The sequence below is a fragment of the Rhinolophus sinicus genome, linkage group LG05 (assembly GCF_036562045.2).
Source record: "Rhinolophus sinicus isolate RSC01 linkage group LG05, ASM3656204v1, whole genome shotgun sequence".
Taxonomy (NCBI): Eukaryota; Metazoa; Chordata; class Mammalia; order Chiroptera; family Rhinolophidae; genus Rhinolophus; species Rhinolophus sinicus.
In genome coordinates, this window is record NC_133755.1 from 79386158 (window position 1) to 79408639 (window position 22482).

General features: G+C 55.7%; 2 protein-coding genes across 4 annotated transcripts; both read right to left on the reverse strand.

The window, feature by feature from the left end:
- Position 1: 1 nt before the first annotated feature.
- On the reverse strand, positions 2-9076 carry VWA7 (von Willebrand factor A domain containing 7). 2 transcript variants are annotated; one of them, XR_012496514.1, is made up of 17 exons: positions 8772-9076; positions 8326-8574; positions 7720-8001; positions 7157-7253; positions 6446-6556; positions 5813-6008; positions 5526-5695; positions 4409-4521; positions 4081-4197; positions 3406-3591; positions 2781-2913; positions 2508-2660; positions 2310-2402; positions 1657-1958; positions 1439-1573; positions 1063-1237; positions 2-966 (listed from the first exon to the last, which is right to left on the reverse strand). XR_012496514.1 is itself a non-coding variant. In XM_019715548.2 (17 exons), exons 2-17 carry the CDS (start codon positions 8557-8559, stop codon positions 793-795), a joined length of 2676 nt encoding a protein of 891 aa, XP_019571107.1. In that variant the 5' UTR covers positions 8560-8574; positions 8772-9052; the 3' UTR covers positions 2-792. The 2 variants fall into 2 exon arrangements, 1 of the variants encoding a protein (XP_019571107.1); XM_019715548.2 differs by having other exon boundaries at positions 1439-1578; positions 8772-9052.
- Positions 9077-9198: 122 nt separating this feature from the next.
- Positions 9199-22358, reverse strand: VARS1 (valyl-tRNA synthetase 1). 2 transcript variants are annotated; one of them, XM_019715541.2, is made up of 30 exons: positions 22002-22358; positions 21340-21759; positions 20121-20255; positions 19887-20025; positions 19559-19683; positions 19385-19469; positions 19042-19142; positions 18779-18906; positions 15688-15852; positions 15386-15467; positions 14789-14908; positions 14601-14709; positions 14419-14513; positions 14109-14199; positions 13745-13869; positions 13559-13662; positions 13320-13478; positions 13138-13228; positions 12916-13021; positions 12757-12827; positions 12547-12672; positions 12122-12226; positions 11976-12044; positions 11816-11894; positions 11592-11719; positions 11094-11249; positions 10720-10926; positions 10538-10649; positions 10094-10419; positions 9199-9344 (listed from the first exon to the last, which is right to left on the reverse strand). In XM_019715541.2, exons 2-30 carry the CDS (start codon positions 21724-21726, stop codon positions 9276-9278), a joined length of 3795 nt encoding a protein of 1264 aa, XP_019571100.2. In that variant the 5' UTR covers positions 21727-21759; positions 22002-22358; the 3' UTR covers positions 9199-9275. The 2 variants fall into 2 exon arrangements, with proteins under 2 accessions (XP_019571100.2, XP_019571099.2); XM_019715540.2 differs by having other exon boundaries at positions 19385-19472.
- Between the last annotated feature and the right edge of the window lie 124 nt (positions 22359-22482).

The following is a 22482-nucleotide window of genomic DNA, read 5'->3' on the forward strand; positions in this document are numbered from 1 at the left end:
GTCAGAACCACCAGCTTCTTTATTCTGTCCCTTGACTCAACAGCGAAATGGCTGGGGGTGGCGGGAGTGTCAACTGAAGTCCAAAGACATCCTGCTGTAAAGTTTCTTCTCTGCTCCTGAAAATTTCCATTGCAGCTTCTTGGTATCTTACGCCCTCGCTCTCCTATATGATGTGCACAAATGATCTTTGAAATCCCTCTGGGGAAAGGACATGTTTATTGACACTGTCCTTCAGCTTTAAATACAAAAATAAAATAGGAGCTTCTCCAGAATTTCAAATAAAAACAGTTCTATAAATAACACTTCCTGGTACCTTCCTACCCCACTCCCAACCTTCCTCTCCTCTCCATGTATCTTCCCTTCTACCTGAGTTTGGGAGAGCAGGAACAAGTCGTGGAATAAAGTTGTGGAATAAAGATGCTACAGATAAATAGAAAGTATAACTTTCTTCCAAAATGAGTCTTGGGCTTCTTTTTCCCACATGGGTGGCTGGTGAGTGTGCACACACTCCTTCATTCTATTTCTTTTTCTTTTTCCCAATAAACCATTTTCTTTTGGTGGGAAAAAAAAAGTCTTGGGTTTGGTTCCCACCAGGGTTAGGAAAAGTGCATTGTGGGAAAATCCACTGCCCTCTCTCCCAGTCTTGCTAAGAAAAGAGAAGAGGCAAGTGCATGAGAAGAAAAACCTCCAGCCCAGCTAGGAGAGGTAGGGTCCCAAGGCCCATGTTACCTCCTCACCAATGGGGTAAGGTTGAAAATAGCCCTGGAGACCCGTCCTTCTAGGGGCTGTTTGTCACCAGGAGGCCAGGCCTAGGAGGAGCAGCACCCCTCCAAGTGTGCCCCACCAGGGGTTGCTTGCCAGCCCTCCCCCAGCCCTGCCCCGAGTCACCAAAGAGGAGGGACGAAAGGCAGGGCTGGCCGTGGTGAGGACGGGGCCAGACGAGTGGGCAGGGGCAGCGAGCTGGTCCTGGGGAGAAGAGGGAGAGACCGTCAGGGTGTCTGCGCCCAAATGAAGCTTCCCCTTGCCCAGCCTACCGAGCGATGGAAAGTGGGGGCGCCTCACCTGCGGGGCTGGGGCCAGCACCAGGAGCCGGAGGAAGGCATAGGTCGGGGCTACTGGGCTGGCTTCTCGACCCGTCGCACTCACAGTCACCGTCACCACGGAGTCCGGGGCGGCTGAGTCTGGGACCTCCAGCCACAGGCGCCCCCAGGCGGACTCATTCTGTTCCAGGCGAACCCTGTAGAGCGGATACAGATGCGGGGCTGAAGCCCAGGCTCCGGACAGCGGAGAGTCAAGGGGCGGAGCCAAGCGCTGGGGAGGAGAGGAGGCGACAATCGGAAGGGGCCAGAGGCGGGGGCTTAAAGAGCGTGAACCGGATCCCGCCCTCGGGAACCGAAAGGTGGGGACAGAAGGAAGCAGGACCGCTCAGCGGCCTCACCTGGAGAGGTTGGAAGTGAGAGCGAAGCTGGAGTTGACAGATGCCGTAAGATCGAGATCCTGAGGGCCAGAGAAGCTGGCGATGTGGAGGCTGAGCGGGGCCTTGCTGCCCGGGGCCAGGATACCCGGGGGGCCACTGAGCTGCGGAGGATTGCGGTCAGAGGAGGAGCGGCCCCAGCTCCCCCGCAGGCCCAACCACACCTTGCCCTAGCATCTCACCTCCAGAAGGACTGGGACCACCGCGCAGGCCTGGGGGGCTGCCCGGTGCAGGTCCCGCCCCCCTCCGTCCTGGCCAATCAGCTCCAGAGAGAAGGATCCAGCGGCAGACAGAAGCGTGGGCGGTAGCGAGGCCGCGAGGAGGCCTCGCTCCCGGGATCCCTTTGGCTCCAAGGGCACCCGGCCCAGCTCGGCACCCTCAGGGACCCCTCGAAAAACGACGTGGGAGAAATGCGGCAGAGGATGTCCAGGGTTGCCTCCGGAGCCCAGCCCTGTCACTTCTACCAGCAGCTGGGTCTGGAGACCTGCGACAGGGGAAGGGTGGGGAGAACAGTGGTCTGCGTGAGGTGCGCAGACCAGGAGAAAAGAATGAACGGCTTTCAGAATAGGGCCGACCTCTGGGGATTAGCGATGGGGAATAGGGGTTACCTCTGAGGCGTCTTGATGGAGAGGGTTAGAAGGGAGTTCTGAGGTGTTGGAATATTCTAAATCTTGAACTAAGTGATGGTTACATGGGTGTATTTAAGAAATCCATCCAGCTGTACACTTTTTAGTGCACGTTGTTATATGTAAATTTTAACTCAATAGAAAGTTAAATACACGTAGAATTTTGTAAATATAAAGGTAATGAACAAGTTGGGGGAGAATAGATGTACCTGCAACTGGATGAGTCAGGGGGTAGAGGCCTGGGTGGGGGCCATCCTCCATGGGGACCCCAAAGAAGAAGAGGAAGTCCAGGGAGGTCTGGGCTGAGGGAGGGAAAGGCAGTCAGACCTTCCTGAGGTGAGTGTCGCTGACAGTGCTCTCCGAGCTCTGCAGTCTCCCCTCCCCTCCCCAGGGATCTCCCTCCTTACCTTGCACTCTCACCCTGGGGTTACCCTTGGCTGTGACCCGGATCTCCCAGGTCCCCGTCTGTGGAGGGTCATTCATTGTCACAATCCAGAACTGCCCAAAGCGGCGAGTGTGACCTAGAGGTCCCTGGCCTTCCTCCTGGCCCTGGGAGACCCCTGGGTGGGGGTGGGGAGCAAGAGATTGTCACATGAAACAATTCCTTTCCCTTAGTACATCACCTCTCATTCTCCATTATCAGTCCTTCCCTCTGCCTGGAGACACACACATGGAAGTACCTTCAGGGTTCCTGATCCAGAAGCTGCTGACCGCCCCATGGATCCGGACTGTGACCCTCTGGAGCAGTCCATCCACACTGAACACAAGTGGCCTCCCAGGGACCACAACAGGAGGTTCCAGGGGAAGGGTCACCTTGAGGAATGGGCAGGACCAAAATATGGCGAGAAGATAAGGCATGGAATGAGGTGGGAACAAAGACAGGAGAAAGGTGGAGACAGAAAGAAACTAAGTCACATCTGGAGAAGGGGTACAGTGAGAGAGGCGCATAGGACCAGGGATGAGCTATGTCACTGACAAAGTTGGAGGCAAGGGATTAAGGATGAGTCAATCACTTCTTGCCCCCCCTCCCTTAAAATATGGCAGGACTTCCTGTGGTAGCTCCCAAGACAGAAAACTGGAGACTAATATTGGGGTGGGGGGATGGTGGTATTAATATGGAAGGAGCAATGTGGATGGTGGCTGGCCATGGATCTCAGAGGGAGAGAAACTTCCTTCCCCACCCTTCTGGCAACACAGCAGTGGGAGCCATTCCCTTTCTCCTATGAGAAAGAGAAATGCGGTGTCACCTATCCCCTCAGGTCTGAGCTGAAAGCATTGGTCCCTCTGTTCCCTACACTTACTCACCACGTCAGCCATACTGTCCCCAACAATAGCTGCCACGTCCTGAATGTGCTGATCTTTGGTGAAGATCACCTCTCCTCCAGAGGCCAGGGCCACCACTTCGTATGGCTCAAAACGCAGAGGGGACAAGACCTCACGCCGAGCTCGGCCCTGACCCCTCGATGGGTCTTCAGTCACCAGGAATGTTACCTGTGCCCAGAAGGGAGGCCAGTACTTGAGGTGTCCATGGGCCATCTACCATTGTAAATGAGGACCTCCTGCGCTCCAGCTTGCCACAGAGCTCACGATTAGTGCTAAGGTCTGTCTGCCCTCTGGCTGCTACACAGGGGCTCCCCATGACACGGCCTCCCGTCTTCAGTTAGTGGTTGCCGCTCTGTTGTAACTGTCACCATATGTTATCCACAAAGCGGTTATTGGCAACTATTAATAGATTTCCAGTTCTTCAAATGGTTTATTGGGGGCAAGTTCAAATATGAATTCAGCATCATTAAGGGTAGAGCCTCCCGCTCTTTAGTATTGTTTAAGGGATCAGGAAAAGTTACACTCATTGTACTTCTCCCACCCCATGCGAAGGCTGGTTCAACCACCATAGTGCAGTGGGACCTTGTTATGAGATTGTCACAGGGTCTCCTGCATCCCTGGGTGGCTAACACTGGGTCTCCCACCGGCTATGCTCACTCTGCAGCGCCGCTCCTGAGTCAGGGATTCCACCCGGTTGGTGAGAAAGGCATCCTTGGGGGAGGCGTCAGTGAAGACGAAGATGTCTGAGAGTGGAGGTGTGTGCAGCAGGGCCAGCTGGCAGGGAGGGAAAGTACGGTATTAAAAATGGCACCAGCAGTGGATGGGTAGAGTAAGGAGGGCAGAGTAGAAGGCAATATGGTCCTGGAACCCTAGAGTGAAGCTAGGGGGATCAGGCTCTGAAGGCGGGGTGGGGGGTGGGTAGCTCCCCTTTGTGGTGGGGCCTGGAAAGAGGGGGAAGAAGAAAAGAAGAGGGGACAGGGCAGACCTCCAGGGCTGACAGGCACATCTCAGGCTCATCTCCACCCCCCAAGGCATGGATCTCATTGAGTTGTTGCCAGAAGCTGTCGGGGTCACTGGTTGTAAAGACAGGGCCAAACCCTGGGGAGGGGGAAAGGAGGTTGACATGAGTAAGGAGAGAGTTCCCCTCATTCCTACCCACTCAAGAGGCCCCCTGTGCTCCTGGGTTGGACAAGTATTCAAATAACAACATTCCCTTATATAGGCAGGATAGGGCAGGGGCTAGGTACCTCTGGTGGGAAGGTGGACCTCATTTCCGTAACAAAATGGCAGCACTTCCTGTGGTCCTGAGTGTGCCTTTTTGGGTATGCATGTAAATATTAAAAAACAACTGGGATCTCAGTTTCCTCACCAGAAAAGCCAGAGATAATAGTACTTACCTCAGAGGGTTATTGGGAGGACTAAAGGAGATGATTTTGTAAATGTTAGAATAGTGCTTTGACACATAAGTGGCTAAATTCTTAATTACTCATTTATTCATATCTTCATCAAATGTGTGATAAGCCCCTACTAAATGCCAGCCACTAGGAGATTTATGCAGGCAAATCCTACTCAAAATCTGCTCTTAGGGAATTCTTCGTCTTACAGGCATTTTATTGACGATCATTTCAACCCTGGAAGATAGGCAGGATAAGGCTAGTAGTGACCCATTTTACAGATGATGAAATTAGGCAAAGAGCAGTTAGATGACCAACCTAAGGACACACAGTAAGACTCTGACTTCCATTTCAGCAGGGAAAGGAATACCATATAACTGTCTCAGACACTTCGCAGAGGCCTGGGCCCACCAGCACCCCATCTTTATTTCAGCCTCTAACTACTGGAAATGGAGAGAATTGAAAATGACTTATTGGCACCAAAGCCTAAGAAAGCAGAGGCCACCTGCCTAAGCATGGATTGTGATTAACTCACATGTAAAGTGCTGCCATTTTGGAAGCAGTGGAAGAAGAGGCTGGTTACTTCTCATTGCACACAGGAAAGGCTCACTCGGGGCCGTAGGAACTGCTATGAGGCCCACTGCGCCACCATTAACCCCTTGCCCTGGACTTTGCTTTTCTCCACGATCCTGGACAGACCACAGTTACCTGGGTCATGGAAAGGTACCAGGACATAGTGGGCGGGCTCCATGGGGCTGCCCCGTCGCTGCTCCACAATGCGGCGAGCCTGGATTTTGGCAGCGTTGATCTCCTCACCCATACTGCCTGTGGTGTCCAGGACGAAGCTCAGGCTGGAGGCTGGGCTGATGTCCAGCAGCCTGGGGAGCCGGCCAGAGACACACTGAAGGGTCTGCCCATTTGTCCCCAGCCCCTGGCTTCTCAGCTGCCCCAGGAGCACCTATCCATTAGGGAGCCCATCTCCGGAGGCCACTCACCTAGAGAAACTCCTGTCTCCCAGGCGGCTTCGCAGGAGGCTAAAGGCCTGAATGGAGGCCAGAAGGGCCAGTTTTGCAGCCTGGAGATGCAGCATGTGGTGGGGGGAGAAGCCTGGGGACGTGCTATCCTTGTTGATGCCTCCCCGTGGTGGCTGGGAGCTGCTCCGGTCAAAATGGCCCCCATGGCTACATTTCCCTGGGTTGGGAAAAGAGATCTGTAGGGTGGAGGTAAAAAAAAACCCCACTGCTTCCTAAGAAAATGGGGTCCTTTCTGACCTGGCCTGACCCTCTCACTGCTCGGCAAAGGATCAGCAGGAAGTGATGACATTTGGTGAAGGGCAAATCTGGAGGGGTCAGTCACACAGCACAGGATGGGTCCCCTAAGCCCTCCAGGCAGTCCCCAGGAGATGTCCTTGGGCCGTGGAGAAGTCATTAGCTGAGTAAGAAGCTGCTCCCCACCCCCACCAAATCATGGCCACCTCAGGGGCCTTCATCCACCCATCCCATTCCCAACAGCCTCTCCTTCTTACAGAAAGTGGGGCAAAGGCCTAGAGCACAGAGATCCCTCAGGACAGGGTCAGGGCAAAGGAAACGACTTTCTCCCTTACTTCTGGGGGATTTCCTGTCCGGTACCTGGAGGCTTGGAGGGATGAGTTCCAAAGTAGCCAGAGGTGAGGAGTGTGGAGCCCAGCAAATTTCCGGGACAGCTCAACTCGTGACAGTCAAAGCAGGTATGATCTCCCACTGGGAAAAGAGGGCTGAGGTCTAGAACCCAAGATTCTGCTGCTCTGACCCTTATCCCCATCCTCCCAAGCTTCTTCAGCGTTTCCTCAGCTGGAATAAGGTGAAAGGCCACAGGTGGCCTTCATAGATACCCTTCCAGGGTTTCTGAACTAAAACCTGGAGTTCATGCGCTGGAGCTGAGGCTGAACATTTGAGACTGGGACTTGCTAGAAAAGCCAGAAGTGTGGGGACCAATCCTATGGGGATTGTACCCCCTGTGAGCTGTGGACAGGAAGTGAACTTGTAATGGACAAAAGGCAGCTTCTGGGTCATGTTCAGCTGGAAGGCTGAGGGAATTGTGAGATCCACTGAGGGTAGAAGCCAAGTAAAAGAGAATTCAACTGAGGTCTGCAGACCTAGACCTGGCAGTCCTTTCCTGTGTGACCTCAGGGAAGCCACCAACCTGACCTGGCCTTTGGTTAGACTGGGAGACCTCACAGGTCGTTCCAGAGATGAAGTGATATCACATTCTATATGACCTCTGGCTGTGATATGGTGGCTGGTGTGCTGAAAAGAGGTGGCTCTGTGAGCATCCCCCAACCACTGGGGTCACGGCCGTACCTTGTGCCAGGTTCCCGAGCTCCTGCCTTGGCCAGAGGAGGTGAGGGTGTGGCTGCTGCTTCCCCAGTTCCACCCAGTTGCTGTGACTGTAGAAATCCTGGTCCCAGGGAAGGGAGAAGGGGAACAAGGAGCTAGTCTCTTCTCACAGTGTCCAGCCCTACGTCACCTTTGAGTTCCCACCGGGAAAGCCTCCTCCCAGCCCTAATCCTGTCAGACGCCCCAAGGCCCCTCCACTGCTCTCTTTCCATTGCCCAGACCAGAACATCGCTGAGGTAGGAGTCTCCCTGGGTTTCTTCCCATCTCCTCAGAGTTCAACCGCACGTCTTTGAGTGGCCACCTCTGACCTCAGCACCTTCCTCTCTCACCCTCACTGCTCTCTGGCCGTAGTGGGTTCCCGCAGTGGGTTCCGCGCTGTTCCCACAGGAAGTACTTCCAGTTCGGACTCAGGGCCTTCAGGCAGGGCCCCAATCCCGTCTAGAGAAAGGGCTAAGGAGGACCATCTGGGGCACTGGAAGGCTGGCAGTGAAGGAGCCCTCTGACCAGTACCCAAACTCTGTTCTCACCTGCAAGGCATGAAGTGCAGCCCCTAAGCGCTGGCGGGCCAGGGTGTGGTCAAGGGCTCTGGCGGCCACCACGGTCTCCCGCAGAGCCTCCACCAGGCGTGTGCGCCCCTGGCCCAGCCTTTCGGCATCAAAGTGCTGGTCAGGGTCGTTCTTGGAAGTTGACAGGAAGTCCTGGGCTGCATTGGCACGAGACACCTCGCCTAAGGCTGCTCGGAAGCGCCGGGAAGGGGACCCAGGTCCAAAGTAGGCGGAAAAGAGGTCATCAGCGAGGAGCGTGCGGCCCTGGGAGAGGGGTAGGGACAGGGTCTCCAGGAAAGCCCTTGGATTGGCCATTGCCCACATTTCCTCAGCAACTGGCACTCAAGGCTGGGTGTGGAAGGAATTGAAGGTGCTGGCCCTAGAGGGAGGGGCAATCTTTTACCTCTCTGAGGGGGGGAGACTCCTGATTTTAGGACCAGGGCTCCTGGGTGTTGTTGCTGCAGAGGGTAGAGACTGGAGGGAGAAAGGGGGGTCCTTCCTCCTGGCAAGCAGCGCCCTCAAGGAGTGGTCCCAAGGGATTGGGGAATCTGGCTGGGATGTGACATGACAGGACTGAGGGACGCTCACCAGGAAGTCCTTAAGATGAAGGGGGGGGCGACTTGGGGGCGGCTGCTCCAGGAAGAGCTGCAGAGTGACGTTGAGAGCCGCCTCCTCCGTCAGGTCCTGGTGGGTGATGGAGCTGGGGGCAGCCAGGAGGCTCCAGATGTTGGGGAAGAAGGCAGATGTGGGGGGCAGCAGCAGCTGCAGCAGCAGTAGCGCTGAGGGGCCCAGGTGGGATAGGGGCACATCGGTGGGGAGCATGGCTGAGACATGGACCTGGGGGACAGAAGACTCACGGGAGGAGGAAGGAGCGGCGATTCCAGGGCAGGCCTGGCTGTCTCCAGGGACACCTGCTTGGAACCCTTCTGCCTTGCCTCAAGCTCCTTACCTGCTCCAGTCCAGGGCTCCTCCCCCAGGATCCCTCTCGCCACCCAGTCTGACACCCACCCACAGGCACAGGAAGTCTCCCCTACCTGGTGGCTGGGTCTCCAGGCAGGGCTGCAGGGTGTGGCGTCACAGGCACTCAGGTCAGAGTTATAATTAACCTAAGCAGGACTCGGGGGAGGAGGACGGAGGCCCAGCAGGCTGGTGGCAGAACTTCGGCCTCTGGCCCCTGCAGTCATGCCTGCCCAAAGCCACCGGCAGCAGCCAGCACCAGGGCGGGCCCCCTTAGCTGCAGTGTGGAGGTGAGTGAGGAGGAAGGGAGCCAGCAGCGCAGCGTGACTCAGGCCTGGCTTGGTGCCAGGGACAGGCCCAGACGGATGCACCTCTGCCCACTGGGATCTGGTGCCTCGCCCAGCTGGCAGCCCGCCCACTGCTCACACCAGCTGCCGCTGAGGATTCAGGAACCCAGCCCCTCAGCACCCCTTCCCCAGCCCCACCACACACACAGATGAGAGATGGTTTTATGGCAAAATATTTATTGCTGTCATCCCCGTGGTGGACCACTGGGGGTTACGAGGGGTGGAGTTGGTGCATCACAGCATCTTCTGAAATAGGGAGATGGCCTCGTCCATCTTCCTGAGCTCTGCTTCTGTCTGTTGGAGCTGGGGGTGGAACAAAGGGTAGTGAGTGGTGAGGACCCAGTCCTAAGAGAGAAGAATCCCAAATGCCCACTATGGCAGAGGGGTCCGAGTTAGAAAGGCAGGTGAGGAACACAGGCAGGGAGTAGTTAGGGGACTGTGTGTACCTGGCTGGACCAGTCCCCCAAATTCTCAGCAGCCACCCCCCACCCCCAGCAACACCTTTCTCCTCTATTACTGGACTCTTAGGTCCTGCCTTTTCCCGGAGTGGTCAGAACTCAAGGACAAAGGAGCCTCAGAGCCTGGGACCCTGCCCCCACCTGGGGGGCAGAGCACAGAGGTTAGGTACACAGGCTGCTAGGTAGGTATTTAGCCTTCACTGGTAAAATGGTGAGAGTAATACTGCCTGCCCGGAGAGGGCTACCTGGAGAATAGATGGAGTGAGTGACCCCACCTCGCCTCCAAGGCTCTGTAGCTCAGCCAGCATGGCTGTATCTCTAAGTGGTTTACCCACTGCTCCTGCCTAGTGGGGTCCCTGTATGTATGCTGCCTGAGCCCCAGCCCAGGCGGAAGCCAAGTTCTGGCCCATGGCTGCCCAAGGGGTCTGGCTGGGAGGCAGGGGACCTTGCTGTGGGGCCTGGACTGTGCCCCACCCTGCTGCTGCCCACCTGCTCAACTCCATGCCCCTATGGACTACCTGGGGCTGAGCAGCGCAGCTGCAGGGCTGGGTTGAGATGTGGGAAGCAGGGGAAATGCCTGCCCACACCACACACCTTGGCCTCGTCTGCCTCCTGGACTGTGAGGGGCACCTTGGCTGTGTAGCCCGCGGCGGCGCGGCGCTCCCGCAGACGCTGGGCCTGCCGCTGTGCCTCACCACGCTTGGCCTGCAGCTTGCCCAGCTCACGGGCCGGGTCGACCAGCCCCTGAAGCTGCAGGTGGACGGAGCAGCGGTCGGAAGCCAGGGCCACAGCGCAGCCCTGGGGTATGGGAGCCCCCAGAGCCAGGACAGCCACCACACCTGCGCTGGCCAGAGCCTGCACGTAGCCCGACACTGCCGAAGCCAGGGCGCCTGTGGCCTTGTCCGCCACTTCCAGGAAACCTGCAGGGGAGGGAGGAAGGTGAGACCTGGCCCGAAGGAGACAGGAGACGAGGCAGTCGTACTGGGGAGTGGGCCCAGGGACAGTGGGACAGGGAGCACGTGGGGGCCTGAGGCTCACAGTCGGGCCGGATCCGGATGAGGTTGTAGTCAGCACGCAGGGAGCGCACGGCTCGTGTGATGCTCAGGGCCAGCTCCATGGCAGCGTCGGCCTCAGGGTCCTTCCAGGAGCACTGTGGGTGGAGGAAGGGGTAAGGAGGCCGTGGGGTCAGGCTGCAGTCCCCCTCCAGGCCAAAGCCATACCTCTGAAGGCTCTGGGTAGGGGGTAACGCAGAGGCTAGGGGCTGCGTGTGGCACCCGCCGGGGCAGCCTCTGGAACAGCTCCTCGGTCACGAAGGGCATGAAGGGTGACAGCAGCCGCAGGCCAACGTCCAGGCAGGTGTAGAGGGTCTGGCGGGCACACTCAGCAGCAACCTGGTCCACCCCATTCAGCACGGGCTTCAGGCACTCCTAGGGACAGGGAGGCTCAGGGCTCAGGGTGGAAAAGGTCTGGCCTCCAGCCCTCACTGTGCCTGTGACGACTGGGAGAGGGACAGGGAGGCTCAGGGCTCATGGCCGACTGCGGGAAAAGGAAGGCCCAGGGCCCTGCTGCGCCCGCCCCACTCAGCTCCTCTCACCAGGTAGACATCACAGAGCTCGTAGAGCCAGAAGCTGTACTGTGCGGTGGTGACAGCTGGGAAGTCATAGGCCTGGAAACCTTGGTTGCTGAGCCTCACGGCCTCAGTCAGCCGGCTGCGGATCCAGCGGTCCACCAAGCTCTCGTGGCCTCCAGGCTTGGGGGGAGGGGCACATCAGCCAGGGGCCATGGGGGCAAACACCCAGGGGGAGGGAGCCAGACCCCCTAGGGGCAGAAACCATGGGCAAATCTGTATTCCAGAAGCCTGAAGAGTCTGAAGCCACACGTGCCCAATATCTGGTGGGAGGACCCTAATATCCTGGGCTTTCCCTGTAACCCTCTGTCCCTCCCACCTCCCACATGGAGGCTGCTTGGGGGCAGGGGTGGGGCCTCCTGCCTCAGTGGCTGGAACCCTGACAGCATGGGCTGTGCTTGATGCCAGAGTGGCGGGGTGCAGCCTGGGCGGGTGCCGGCCATCCTGTGCCTACGAGGTCCTCACCTTGGAGGTAGGTGAAGGCACGAAACCCTTCCCAAGACCACGGAGGGCAAACTTAGTGGCGTTCCAGAGCTTGTTGCAGAAGTGGCGGTATCCCAGTATCCGGTTCACGTCCAGGTTGATGTCACGACCTGGGTGCGGGTGAAGTATGCGTCCTCACCACCTCCTTCCCACCATCAGCCAGGGCAGAGGAGGAAGGATGGGGCTGAGAGCGGGGCTGTCCGTACCCTGGGATGTGTAGGCGCACAGTCCAAACCGGAGGGCATCAGTACCGCACTCGGGAATCCCCGCCGGGAAGTCGGCCTTCTGCAGGGAGGAGTCGGAGCGCGAGTCCTGAGCCAGCCCCCTTCCTTCTGCCCGCACCCAGCCCGGGCCCACCCTCTATACCTGCCCTTCTTTAGCCTTCTCCATCTCGCTGGGATCCAGGTTGCTGTTCAGCAACTGGTCGTGGAGGCCCTGAGGATGAGGGGTGTCAGGGGTCCGCAGCCACAGCCCCGCAGCCCTTCCTGGCCTGGCCCGGCACCCAGCCCCACCTGCAGGGAGACTCCGTGGATAACATCGAGGGGGTCAATGACATTGCCCAGAGACTTGCTCATCTTCCGGCCGTGGGCATCTCGCACGATGGCATGGAGGTACACCTGCGAGGCAGGGCAGGCACGGCTGTGAAGCTGTGCCTCCCCGCCCAGACCCCACTGCCCCCCCGGGCCCTGCATCTGGTCTGCCCCACTCTGGACCTCAGGCCCCTCAGTGTCCTGCCAGCCCATTCGGCACCATCATGTGACTTAGAGGCGTCCCCCCTCTGGGAAGCCCAGGAACGGAACCACTGAGCAGATCCCAGGGAGCTTTCAGCCCCCACAGCTGTCCATGGCCCTGCCCTGTGCCCCGTCCATGCTGAGCCTGAGCTTGTGGCACAGGAGGCCATGTGAGGGGGACTGGGGGGGTTTCAGCAGGCCCCCACCTCTCTGAAGGGCAGCCTGCCGGTGAGCTTTAGGCCCAGCATGACCATCCTGGCCACCCAGAAGAAGAGGATGTCATGGCCCGTCTCCAGCAGCGTCCCCGGGTAGAACACACTCAGATCTTCTGACTGGGGGCAGAACACGGCATGTGAGGGAGCCAAGCACCCACCTCCAAGACTTCCACCCCACTAGGGCTGGCCTCAGGGACGTACCTGGTTGGGCCAGCCCAGGATGGAGAAGGGGAAGAGGCCAGAGGAGAACCAGGTATCCAAAACGTCCTCATCTGAGGAAAGCCAAAGGTTGGCGGTTAAGGGGGCAGAGGTGGGGATCAGAGCCCAGCTCTGCCCCTGACCCCCGAGGCCCCGCCTTGCCTTGCTGGAGACTGATCTTGTCAGGGGACACACCAAACTCCTTGGCTGCCTTCTCACGGGCCTCGGCCTCGCTGCGCCCACTCACCCAGTACCGCCCGTCGGGGTCCTGCCACAGGTGGAGTGAGTACCCAAGGGGCACACTGACCCCGCCCCCCACCAAGGACCCAGCACAGCTGCAGCTCCCCCACATGCGCCAGTATCGGGCTCTGGCCCAGTTCTCACCTCCCCTGGAGGTATGGCTGGGTCGTGGACAGTGATGAAGTAGGCTGGGATGCGATGGCCCCACCATAGCTGCCGGGAGATGCACCAGTCCCTGCAAAAGGCAAGGGGAAAAGGGGTCAGGGGGGAGGGAAGTGCCCTGGCCTGTGCCCAGCTCAGCCCCCAGCCACCTGCCCCTAACGCACCGGATATTGTCCATCCAGGCATGCCAAGTCCGCTGATGGGCCTCAGGCAGGATTCGGAGGTCACCCCGAGTCACAGCAGCACTGGCGGCCTGGGCCATCTCCCCACAGCGCACGTACCATTGTGGCCGCAGCAGAGGTTCCACCACGTCCTTGGACCGGCTGCAGGGTCACAAAGGTGGGGAGGTTGGATGGGGAGCACCCTGAGCAGCCCCTCCCCCCTCTCTGGCCCCCACCCTCACTTGCAAAGCGGCACCACCATGGGGTTGTCCTCGATGCCACGGAACAGTCCCCGCTCCTTCAGCGCCACCAGCACCGCCTTCCTGGCCTCAAACCTGGGCAGGCCCTGGGGGGAGACATGCCTCATTGTGGCCGTGCCTAGGTACCCCGCTGTCTCCAGAACGGTACTCACACCCAGGCTGTCTCACCAGAAAAGGCGGGGGCACATTGACGAGGGCCCCTCGGGCGTCCATGATGCTGATGGCCTCCAGCCCGTGCCTCTGCCCCACTTCATAGTCATTCTGGTCATGTGCTGGGGTGATCTTCACAGCACCTGGGGTGTATGTGGGGGTGCCAGGGCCACAAGGGAGGGACTCAGTAGACTCCCTTCTCACATGCACATAGCTCCCAGACCACCTGTCCCCCACTTCCCTAAGACAGGCCTCTGAGAACTAGCCCAAGTCCTCCCTTTCCCAGGGATGCTCCCTTTCTTTTCCTTGAGAGGGAAGATGGACAGTGGGGTGTGGCTCGTGGGCTCCTTCCTCTCCCACAGGAGGACAGGCCCTTGCTCACCTGTGCCAAACTCCATGTCCACGAAATCATCAAAGAGGATGGGCAGACTCCGAGACAGGAACGGGTGGGTCACGCTCTTCCCCTTCAGGTGCTGAGAGCAGAGGGAGACCTCAAAAGTGCACGAAGGGCTGGCCCCAACTCCCTCCTACCCAGGGCCCGGACTGTCCCAACACCCAAGTTCCCTCTTCAGGGCTCGAAAGGAGCCCCAAGATGAGTTTCTAACCCAATTTTTCTCTCTTCAGCTAGGGCTCAGTGCCCATGTCCCCGCCACAGTGTGGGGGCCCCTTTTCAGCCAGCATTCTTCCTCCACCTGGTATCTGGGATCTTTGGGGTGCACAGCTACGGCCACATCTCCCAGCATTGTCTCGATCCGTGTTGTTGCCACCACCACCTCCTCATCGCTCTCTGGGGTGACAGGAGACCTTGTGATCTCAGAGCTTGCCCCTTCCCACTGCACCCCCAGCCCAGGATCCTGGTGTCGCTGGCTCCTACCTGAGCCTTGGACCTTGTAGGCAAAGGAGATTAGGACCCCGAACTCCACCTTCTCCTTGTAGCCAGGCACTGGGAGCAGGGTGCGGCCTGTCAGCTCCTTCTTATCCACCTGTGAAATGGGTATGAGGAAAAGTGGCCCAGGGACTGGGGCTGGGGTGCAGCTAAAGAGAGCCTGGGGCAGGACATACCTCAATGTCGGAGATGGCCGAGTTGAGGGTGCAGGACCAGTTGACAAGGCGGGTACTGCGGTAGATGACGCCTTCCTCATGGAGCCGGACAAAGGCCTCTGTCACAGCTGTTGACAGTTTCTAGGGTAGAGCGGGGAAGTCAGAGATGGGCCTAGGTGCACAGGCAGACTTTCCATCACAGCAAGTCCAGTGAGACTGGCCTGCCCAGAGTCCCACTGCCCAGCACCCAGACCCCTTTGAGGGGTGGAAGGGAGAAATACTTTCCATGAAGGGGAGAGGGGACTCTGGGAACACAAGGCAGGCAACAAGCCTGGTGATACTGGAGATGGCAGGAGAGCCACTCAGCTGGGGACAGATGCTAGTGCAGAGAATCCTGGGAGTTCAGGCTCCATGGGAAGGTGAAGCCCCACCATGTGCCTCTTGGAGCAGTATGAGCTCCCAGAGCGGGCGAGAAGGAACGCAAAGGGCCATGACATGGCGTTTGTAGCTGAGCCGTTAGTGATTTCCTACGAGTGGGCTCACTTCCTGGGGGAGGACACAGCACATGCTCTCGTCTGTGGGTGCCCCACTCTGGGGAGCCTCCCCGTTCCTACTCACAGGGTCCATGGTGAAACAGGCTCGATCCCAGTCTAAGGAGCTGCCGAGCTTCTTCAGCTGGTGGTAAATCCGGTCACCTTTTCTGGAAATGGACACATAGGCGGGGTCAGCACTCATGCCTGGGCCGGACAGACATCTGATGGCTGCTGGAGCCATGTGGGGCTCACTCATCCTCTCAGATTGACCTGGGCCCTGAAGCCACTGACCCTCAGCTTCTGTAAGAGGGCTTGTGCCTGCAGCTAGGGTCGCAGATGACAGAGGTCTGGATAGGGGACAGGGAGGCAGGGCTGCTGTACACTCACTCCTCCTTCCACTTCCAGACCTCCCGTAGAAAGGCCTCGCGGCCCAGCTGGTGCCGGTTTAGGCCCTGCTCTCGCCAGAGCTTCTTCTCCACCACCACCTGGGTGGCAATGCCTGCGTGGTCACAGCCAGGGTTCCACAGGGTAGTCTCCCCGCGCATGCGGTGCCTGTGGGAGGAGCACAGAGGACCGGAGGTGAGTGGTCCGGTAAAGCCTGGCACCAAAGGAAAAAGAGGCTTCTGGGTAGGGAGTCAATGGACTCAGGAAAGAAAGGGGCGGTGGAGAGGGACCCCCGATTCTAAAATTACAGTCAGGGGGAGGAGATGTACAAGGACAGCCAAAGAACAGGCTCTTGTCCAACTAAATAACAAAATATATCAGGAAGTTATGATTATTAAAGCAGTAAGTTATGACACAGGGAAAAGTTACAGACTAAGGAAACAAAACAGTGACTAGAAACAGATCCAAGCCAATTTAGTGTCATTTCGTATCAGTAGGGAAGGGAAAATTAGTCAAAAAAATTTGTTGAGACAACTAGCTACATAGTTGGGAAAAAACCTCCATACTTCCCAATAGTCTCAAAAATGAATTCTAGTCAGATTAAAGAACTCAACATAAAAAAACACTACGAAAAAGCTTTAGAAAATGACATAGTTTTCAAAAAACAAAGCAATAACACAGGTGAACATGCGTATTACGTTGAGACAGGAGAGGCCATTTCTAACAAGACACACGAGATGAAGCACGTCGGTGAGACGACTAGAGCAAAACGTAAAACTTCAGACCATCAGCAGCCCTCAGTGAAGTTAAAGCGAGGGATAGACTATTATGGAGAAAATGACTGGAAGCTAGTCATGTTTTAGGGAATTAATCAGGAGATGAATTAGAGAGTAAAATCATGGTCTTCAGCTACTGTAATGACAGAGGTACATGCAGACTCTGCAGCCCTACGCTGGCACCCCACCACATGGCACACGAAGCGTTAAGCTCTCGTGTCCCAGTAGAAGGACTACCTGCGTTACGGTGGGGGAGCGGAGATTACTAGAGAAACTCAATCACAATGCATTCACACATTATTTTCAATGCCTCATCAAACTGTATTACATTCATTATTTTATGGTCTGTTTGTCCCCACTATATTCAGATCTCCCTAGGGACAGGACTGTAGCAACTCTGTGCTCTTGCAGATAACTGATACTCAGAAATTTTGTTTCTGTGCCATAATGGATATGAACATTTTCTGAACTTCAACGTGTTGTTAGATAGCGCTATTAAAGAAATTAAGCATAAGAAAGGAAGACAATAATATCTTTTCACTAAAAGCATCTGTTGGGGATCACATAAAATTGGCAAAAAAAAATAAATCAATGTCATGGATATTTGTAGAACAACACCCTATTTTCTGCTGGAGGAAGAAAAAAATATAGTTCTAAAACTCACTTTTATTTCATTTTTATAATGTCTCGTTGGTGGAAATATTTAAGGCTGTATTTCATGTTATTTTTTGTTCTAAAATATTGAGATAAATCTACTCCATTTAAGTAACATCTAACATTTTATTTAAATCACGTTCATTACAAAAAAAAATGTTGCTACCCTAAGAGTTTTATAAGAGTGTTGATTCTATCTCATGTAAATAAGTTGGCAGTTATATGAGTATATTATATATATTGAATACAACTCCATTTTTCCAGCTCTCAATTCCTTGCAAAATGCTAAAGCTGACATTATGACCCCAGTGCCCAGAGCAGAGCTGGCACATAATGATGTCCTGTAAATATTTCTTGACCAAATTAATTTAGTAAGTAGGACACTATAGAAAAACTTCTCAAAATTTGAAATATAATAGATAATCCTGGTTTCCAAAAATAAAAAGTTTTAAAATACTTTTTAAAGGAATTTGTCACCTAGAATATTAGACTTTATATCTGTTAACTAATTAAAATATTAACAGTGGGGCAGGTTAGATGGGGAAAGCCAAGCGCTAGAGCAGGAGAAAACATTTATAATATACGACAAACAAAAAAACAATACCCAGAATACGTAAAAAAAGTCTTCCAACAAGCCACAAAAGAAAAAAACAACAAAGAATCAATAGAAAGATTGACAAACGATCGGTATGTACAGATAGATCACATAAGGGGAAACCAGACTGGCCCAGAAACAGAAAGAGGCAGAGCCTCACTGGTAATCAGAAATTACACTGGTGCCATTTTCTTGCCCATCAGGTTGGGAAAATGAAGACCCATAATATCCAGAGTTGCAAGGGCAGGGGAAACGAATACCCTCACATTCACAGAGGTATAAATCGGTAAAGCTGTTTTGTAGGGCAACTTGGCACCCTCATTTGTACTTAATACTGGTGTGCCCATCCGACCTAGCAGTTTCACTTCCTGCTAACTACACCAGAGAAATCCTTCCACATGTGCTTGAGAAAGCATGTGCAGGAATGTGCATTCTAGCAAGGCTTTCAACAGAGAAAAATTAGGAACAACCATTAATAAAAACGTGACCCTGTTATGGTATAGTCACACTATTGAATACTACAGAGAAATGAGAGAGAATGAAGTCAGTCTATATATAAGGATAAGGAAAGCTCTCTAAGAGAAACTGTTAAGTGGAAGAAGACATTTGAAGAATAACATATTTGGTGTGAGCCCTTTATGTTAGAGGATAGAAAAGAAAACCATGAATTTCTATGTGAATATGTAAGTAAATAGATGGAAAGATCTGGAAAGATCCACATCAAAGTGATAATGAAGGCTAAGTCTTGGGAGGGAGTAGGTCTGGAGGGAGGATTTCAAAGAGACTTGAAGTTTTCAATTTCTTACAACAAGAATATTTCACGTATTTCTTGTTAAATTCAAAATAATCTTATTTCTAGTAGCAAGACAAGGGAGAGAAGGGAGTCGGCAAGTGGGGGTGTTGGTTACCTGACTAGTGGAGGATGCTAAGTGATCAGATGGGAGTGACGCACAGAGAAGCACCACCAGGGGGTAGAGCTGAGCGCCAATATGGAAGGAGAGAGGCAGGAGGGCCCCAGTCAGGGAAGAGAAGAAAGCAGAGAGAACCAGAGGAGAAGACAAGAGCTCACCATCGGGTCAGGGAGTCCTGGATGGCGTTGGTGAGCGCGTGGCCCAGGTGCAGGGAGCCTGTCACGTTGGGGGGTGGGATGCACATCATGAAGACGCCCCTGGGATTTGGTGCTGACAAGCTGGAACGCTATGGGCGAGGAAGGATTGGCACGTGCTAAGGCCTCATGTCACCTCTCCCAGCCCCCTCCCGGGCAATGTGTCCTTCAGCCCTGCCCTTCCCTGCCTCCTCCCCTCCAGGCCCGGGGCGGCAGTGCCCACTCACTCCATACTCTGGCTTGAAGAAGCCCTGCTGCTCCCACCAAGGGTACCAGGCTGCCTCCACGTACTGAGGGCTGTAGGAGTCAGGCATGGTGCCACTGACATCTGGGGGAGAGGAAGGGAGGGGTTAGTGTGGAGGCTGGGAACAACTGGGAAGGGGACGATGGGCCAGCAGAGAAGGACCTGGCCTCTGTTCCTCACATCACAGGACAGGAATTGGGAGGCTCTGCAAATCTTCACCAAACAAAGTGGTGGGAGCAAGGACAAAGCAGGAAGGGGTATAAACAAGCAGCAGTAGCTGAGGAGGGTTGTGGTGAAGAGTGCGGGTTCCTTCCCTCTCCTAGTACCTTTCTTTTCCCCAGGTGGGGTTGGGAGGTCATAGGTAATGACTCCAGGATCCCGTTTCTCCCTTTTCTCTGGTTTTGGTTTCTTCTGCTTGGGAGGGAAAGGATATAGGTACAGGTATCAGCCACCCCACCATGGCACCAATCTCCTATCCAGCCCCACCCATAACCTCTCACCTCCCCTGGGGGTGGCTGCTGCTGTTGCATCTTCTGCTTCTGCTGGAATTTCTCTAGTTTCTCCCGTTTCTTTGCCTCTTTCTTGAGTTGAGCAGCTGTCTTTGGGGGTGCAGTGACCTCAGGGCCTGGTAAGAGGCAGACAAATGCAGACTTAGCCTGCTGCGGGCCCTCTGTAAACAGTGCTGTCTCAGATGGGCTATTTCAGCATGGCTCCTCGGTGCTGACTCCCACCTTACCCTCCCGCAGGCCCCTGCCCCAGTGATTCTGTCATTTCTATGAGAAAAAGTAAGCTGCAAGGAAGACCCCGAGGAAACCCTTCCCTCCTCACCTGGCTGTTGGGAAAGAGGTCTGGCCCCTGAGTACAGAACCACCTCTCCCAGCACGGCCCGGAATTCTGGCTGCTGGACACATGTGATAAACCAGCGAGTGACATTACCCCAGATTCGGCGGGCAGAGGCGTCCAGGACCTGGGATGGGGTAAATAAATGGACTACCCTTAGTTACCGTATGGTGAGGTCTGAGGGGAGCTGCCCTCATCCTTCCCCAGGACCTAGTGACTCACATATCGGAAAGGCAGCAGCAAGGCTGTGACAGCCGCCAGGTCAGCCAGAGTGGGGGCCTCCCCGGCCAGGTAGGTGTGCAGCCGAAGCCACTCTTCCAAGGGGCTCAGGGCCCGTCCCAGGGCCCCCAGTGCAGCCTAGCAGGAAGGGGAAGGGATATGAGACAAGGCTTGGCCTCCTTTCACTCCCACGGATCATGACCTCTGAGGCCAGTTTCACCTTCACTGAAATGGCCATAAATAAAAATACTTCCCATTCATTCAGTAAATTCCTACTGAACACTTACTGTGTGTCAGATGCAATATATTAAGTACAGGAAGTTAGAGTAAAGATTACATGAGGCAACACAATAATTGTTTCAACAAATATTTATTAGGCACCTACTACATGCCAGGTACTTCTCTAAGGAATGACAAGAGAACTTGAACAGATGGAACACCTGACCTGCTGGTTTATATTCTAATGAGGGAGACAATAAATGAGCAAGTATATAACACATTACCCTATTTTTCTCCTTAAGTGCTATGAAGAAAAACAAATCAGGCTGAGGGGGACAGGGAATTCTAAAACAGGGACCTCTATTTTAGATAGGGTAATCAGGATATGAGGGAGGAAGCCAAGGTCTAAGTCATATTCATTTCAATCATTCATTCATTCATTCGAGAAATACTAAAAGTATCTGCCATGTGCTCAATATTCTGCAAAGAGGCAGTGTAAGAAGGACCCTAGGGAACAGCCCCACTCTGGAAGGCCTTAGTTACAAGCTGGTGTGGGGATTTCTCCTTTCCCTTACTTCCCCTCCTCCTCATTTCATTTCTTCCTCATCTCCTCCCAGCAGCAGCATCTCTCCTGGCCCTACCTGCGCTCTCCTCTCTCCTTCATCCCTACAGCTTTCCCTACAGCTCACAGTAACCTCCATCATCAGTTTCAGACTCATCAAACTTTTACGCAAGACGTTAAAGTGACTGGCACTAGACTATGTGCTCTGCACACATCTGTTCATCTTCTCATGCCCTTAACACGTTCCTCAACATGAAAACTAAACTTCTCATAGACATTAGAGAGACCAAGGCTCAGAGATGTTACCATGCCAGGTGGCAATCTGAAATCTGACCACTCTTTTTCCACATCTGACATGCTATCTTCCTGTCCCATTATCCATTCCAATTCTTGCTTCCAAAATTTTTCTGAATTTCCCCTCCCCCTCTTCTCCCCACTCACCTGGGGGTCCTGGACTGAGCTGCGGAGTCCCAAGGCAGGCAGCGTTGCCCCACAGGCAGCTGGTATTAGCTCCGTATCGGCGTAACTGACCCACTGTTGGACCACAACGGCTGCCCGGCTGCCCCCAGGCCCCCCCAGGCCTGCTGGCCACAGCAGCTGGGCCACAGCCGTGGCCCCCCACACCCAGAGCCCACCGGGCCCCTGCTCCAGGGCGGGCAGACGCGGTGGGGGAAAGGGAGTCCTGCTCGTCGGAGGCGGCTGGAGACAGATGCGGGGGTGAGCCCCTCCCCAGCCGGGACCCTCCCCAGCCTCCCCGTAGCGCGCAGCTATGAGAGCTCGGAGGCTGGGGAAGGCGTCGGGGTGAGGCGAGACATAGAGGATGGACATGGTTATGCAGGGGTCGAGCCAGATGTAAAAGACCTAAGGAGAAAAAGAGACGGGGAAGACTGAAGAACCAGAGGAGTCTTTGAGGAGAGAGAGGACCCTCATGGGGCTCCTCTACCGCAGGCGCACGAGGCCCCCAGGAATGGAGGTCTGATCCGGTCTCAAGAGCCGAGGGCCCGGCTCTCGGAGTGGCAGTGACAGTGGGGTACTCGGGGATTGTGGAAAGCTCCGAGGAGGCCCTCGGCGTCCGGTAGAACGCAGGTTCGGCAGGTACGTACTGGAGGGACGAGATCAGACGGAGCCGGACAGCCACCTCACATCCGGGAGCCAGCCGAAGCTGGACCGGCCCAGCGGCCGGGGCCGAGGTAGCGGGCGGCCGGGACGGTGAGCGGTTCTCCCGGCGACTCTGGCGTCCTGCGACCGCCGCCCGGGCCGTCGGCGCCCACGTGTTGTCCCCTTTGTGACAGCGAGCGTTTCCGGGCCCGCGGGTCCTGGCGCGGGCGGCCGTGTCCCGCCTGCAGGTGCAGCCGCCACCCTGCACGACACTGGCTGGGGGTGTGCGCCGCCTTCCGCGAGCTGCGCTCAGGTGCAAGGGCGCGGGGCGCGGGCACAGAACGAGGACGCCCCCGCACCGCGCTCCCGTCAGGCGCCGCCGCGGGCAGCCCGCACGGGGCCTCGTGAGGGACAGCAGCCCCCAGCGGGTAGCGGTGGAAACGGCCCGGAGAGAGTGCTGCGGCTCGCGGACCATCCTGGCACAGC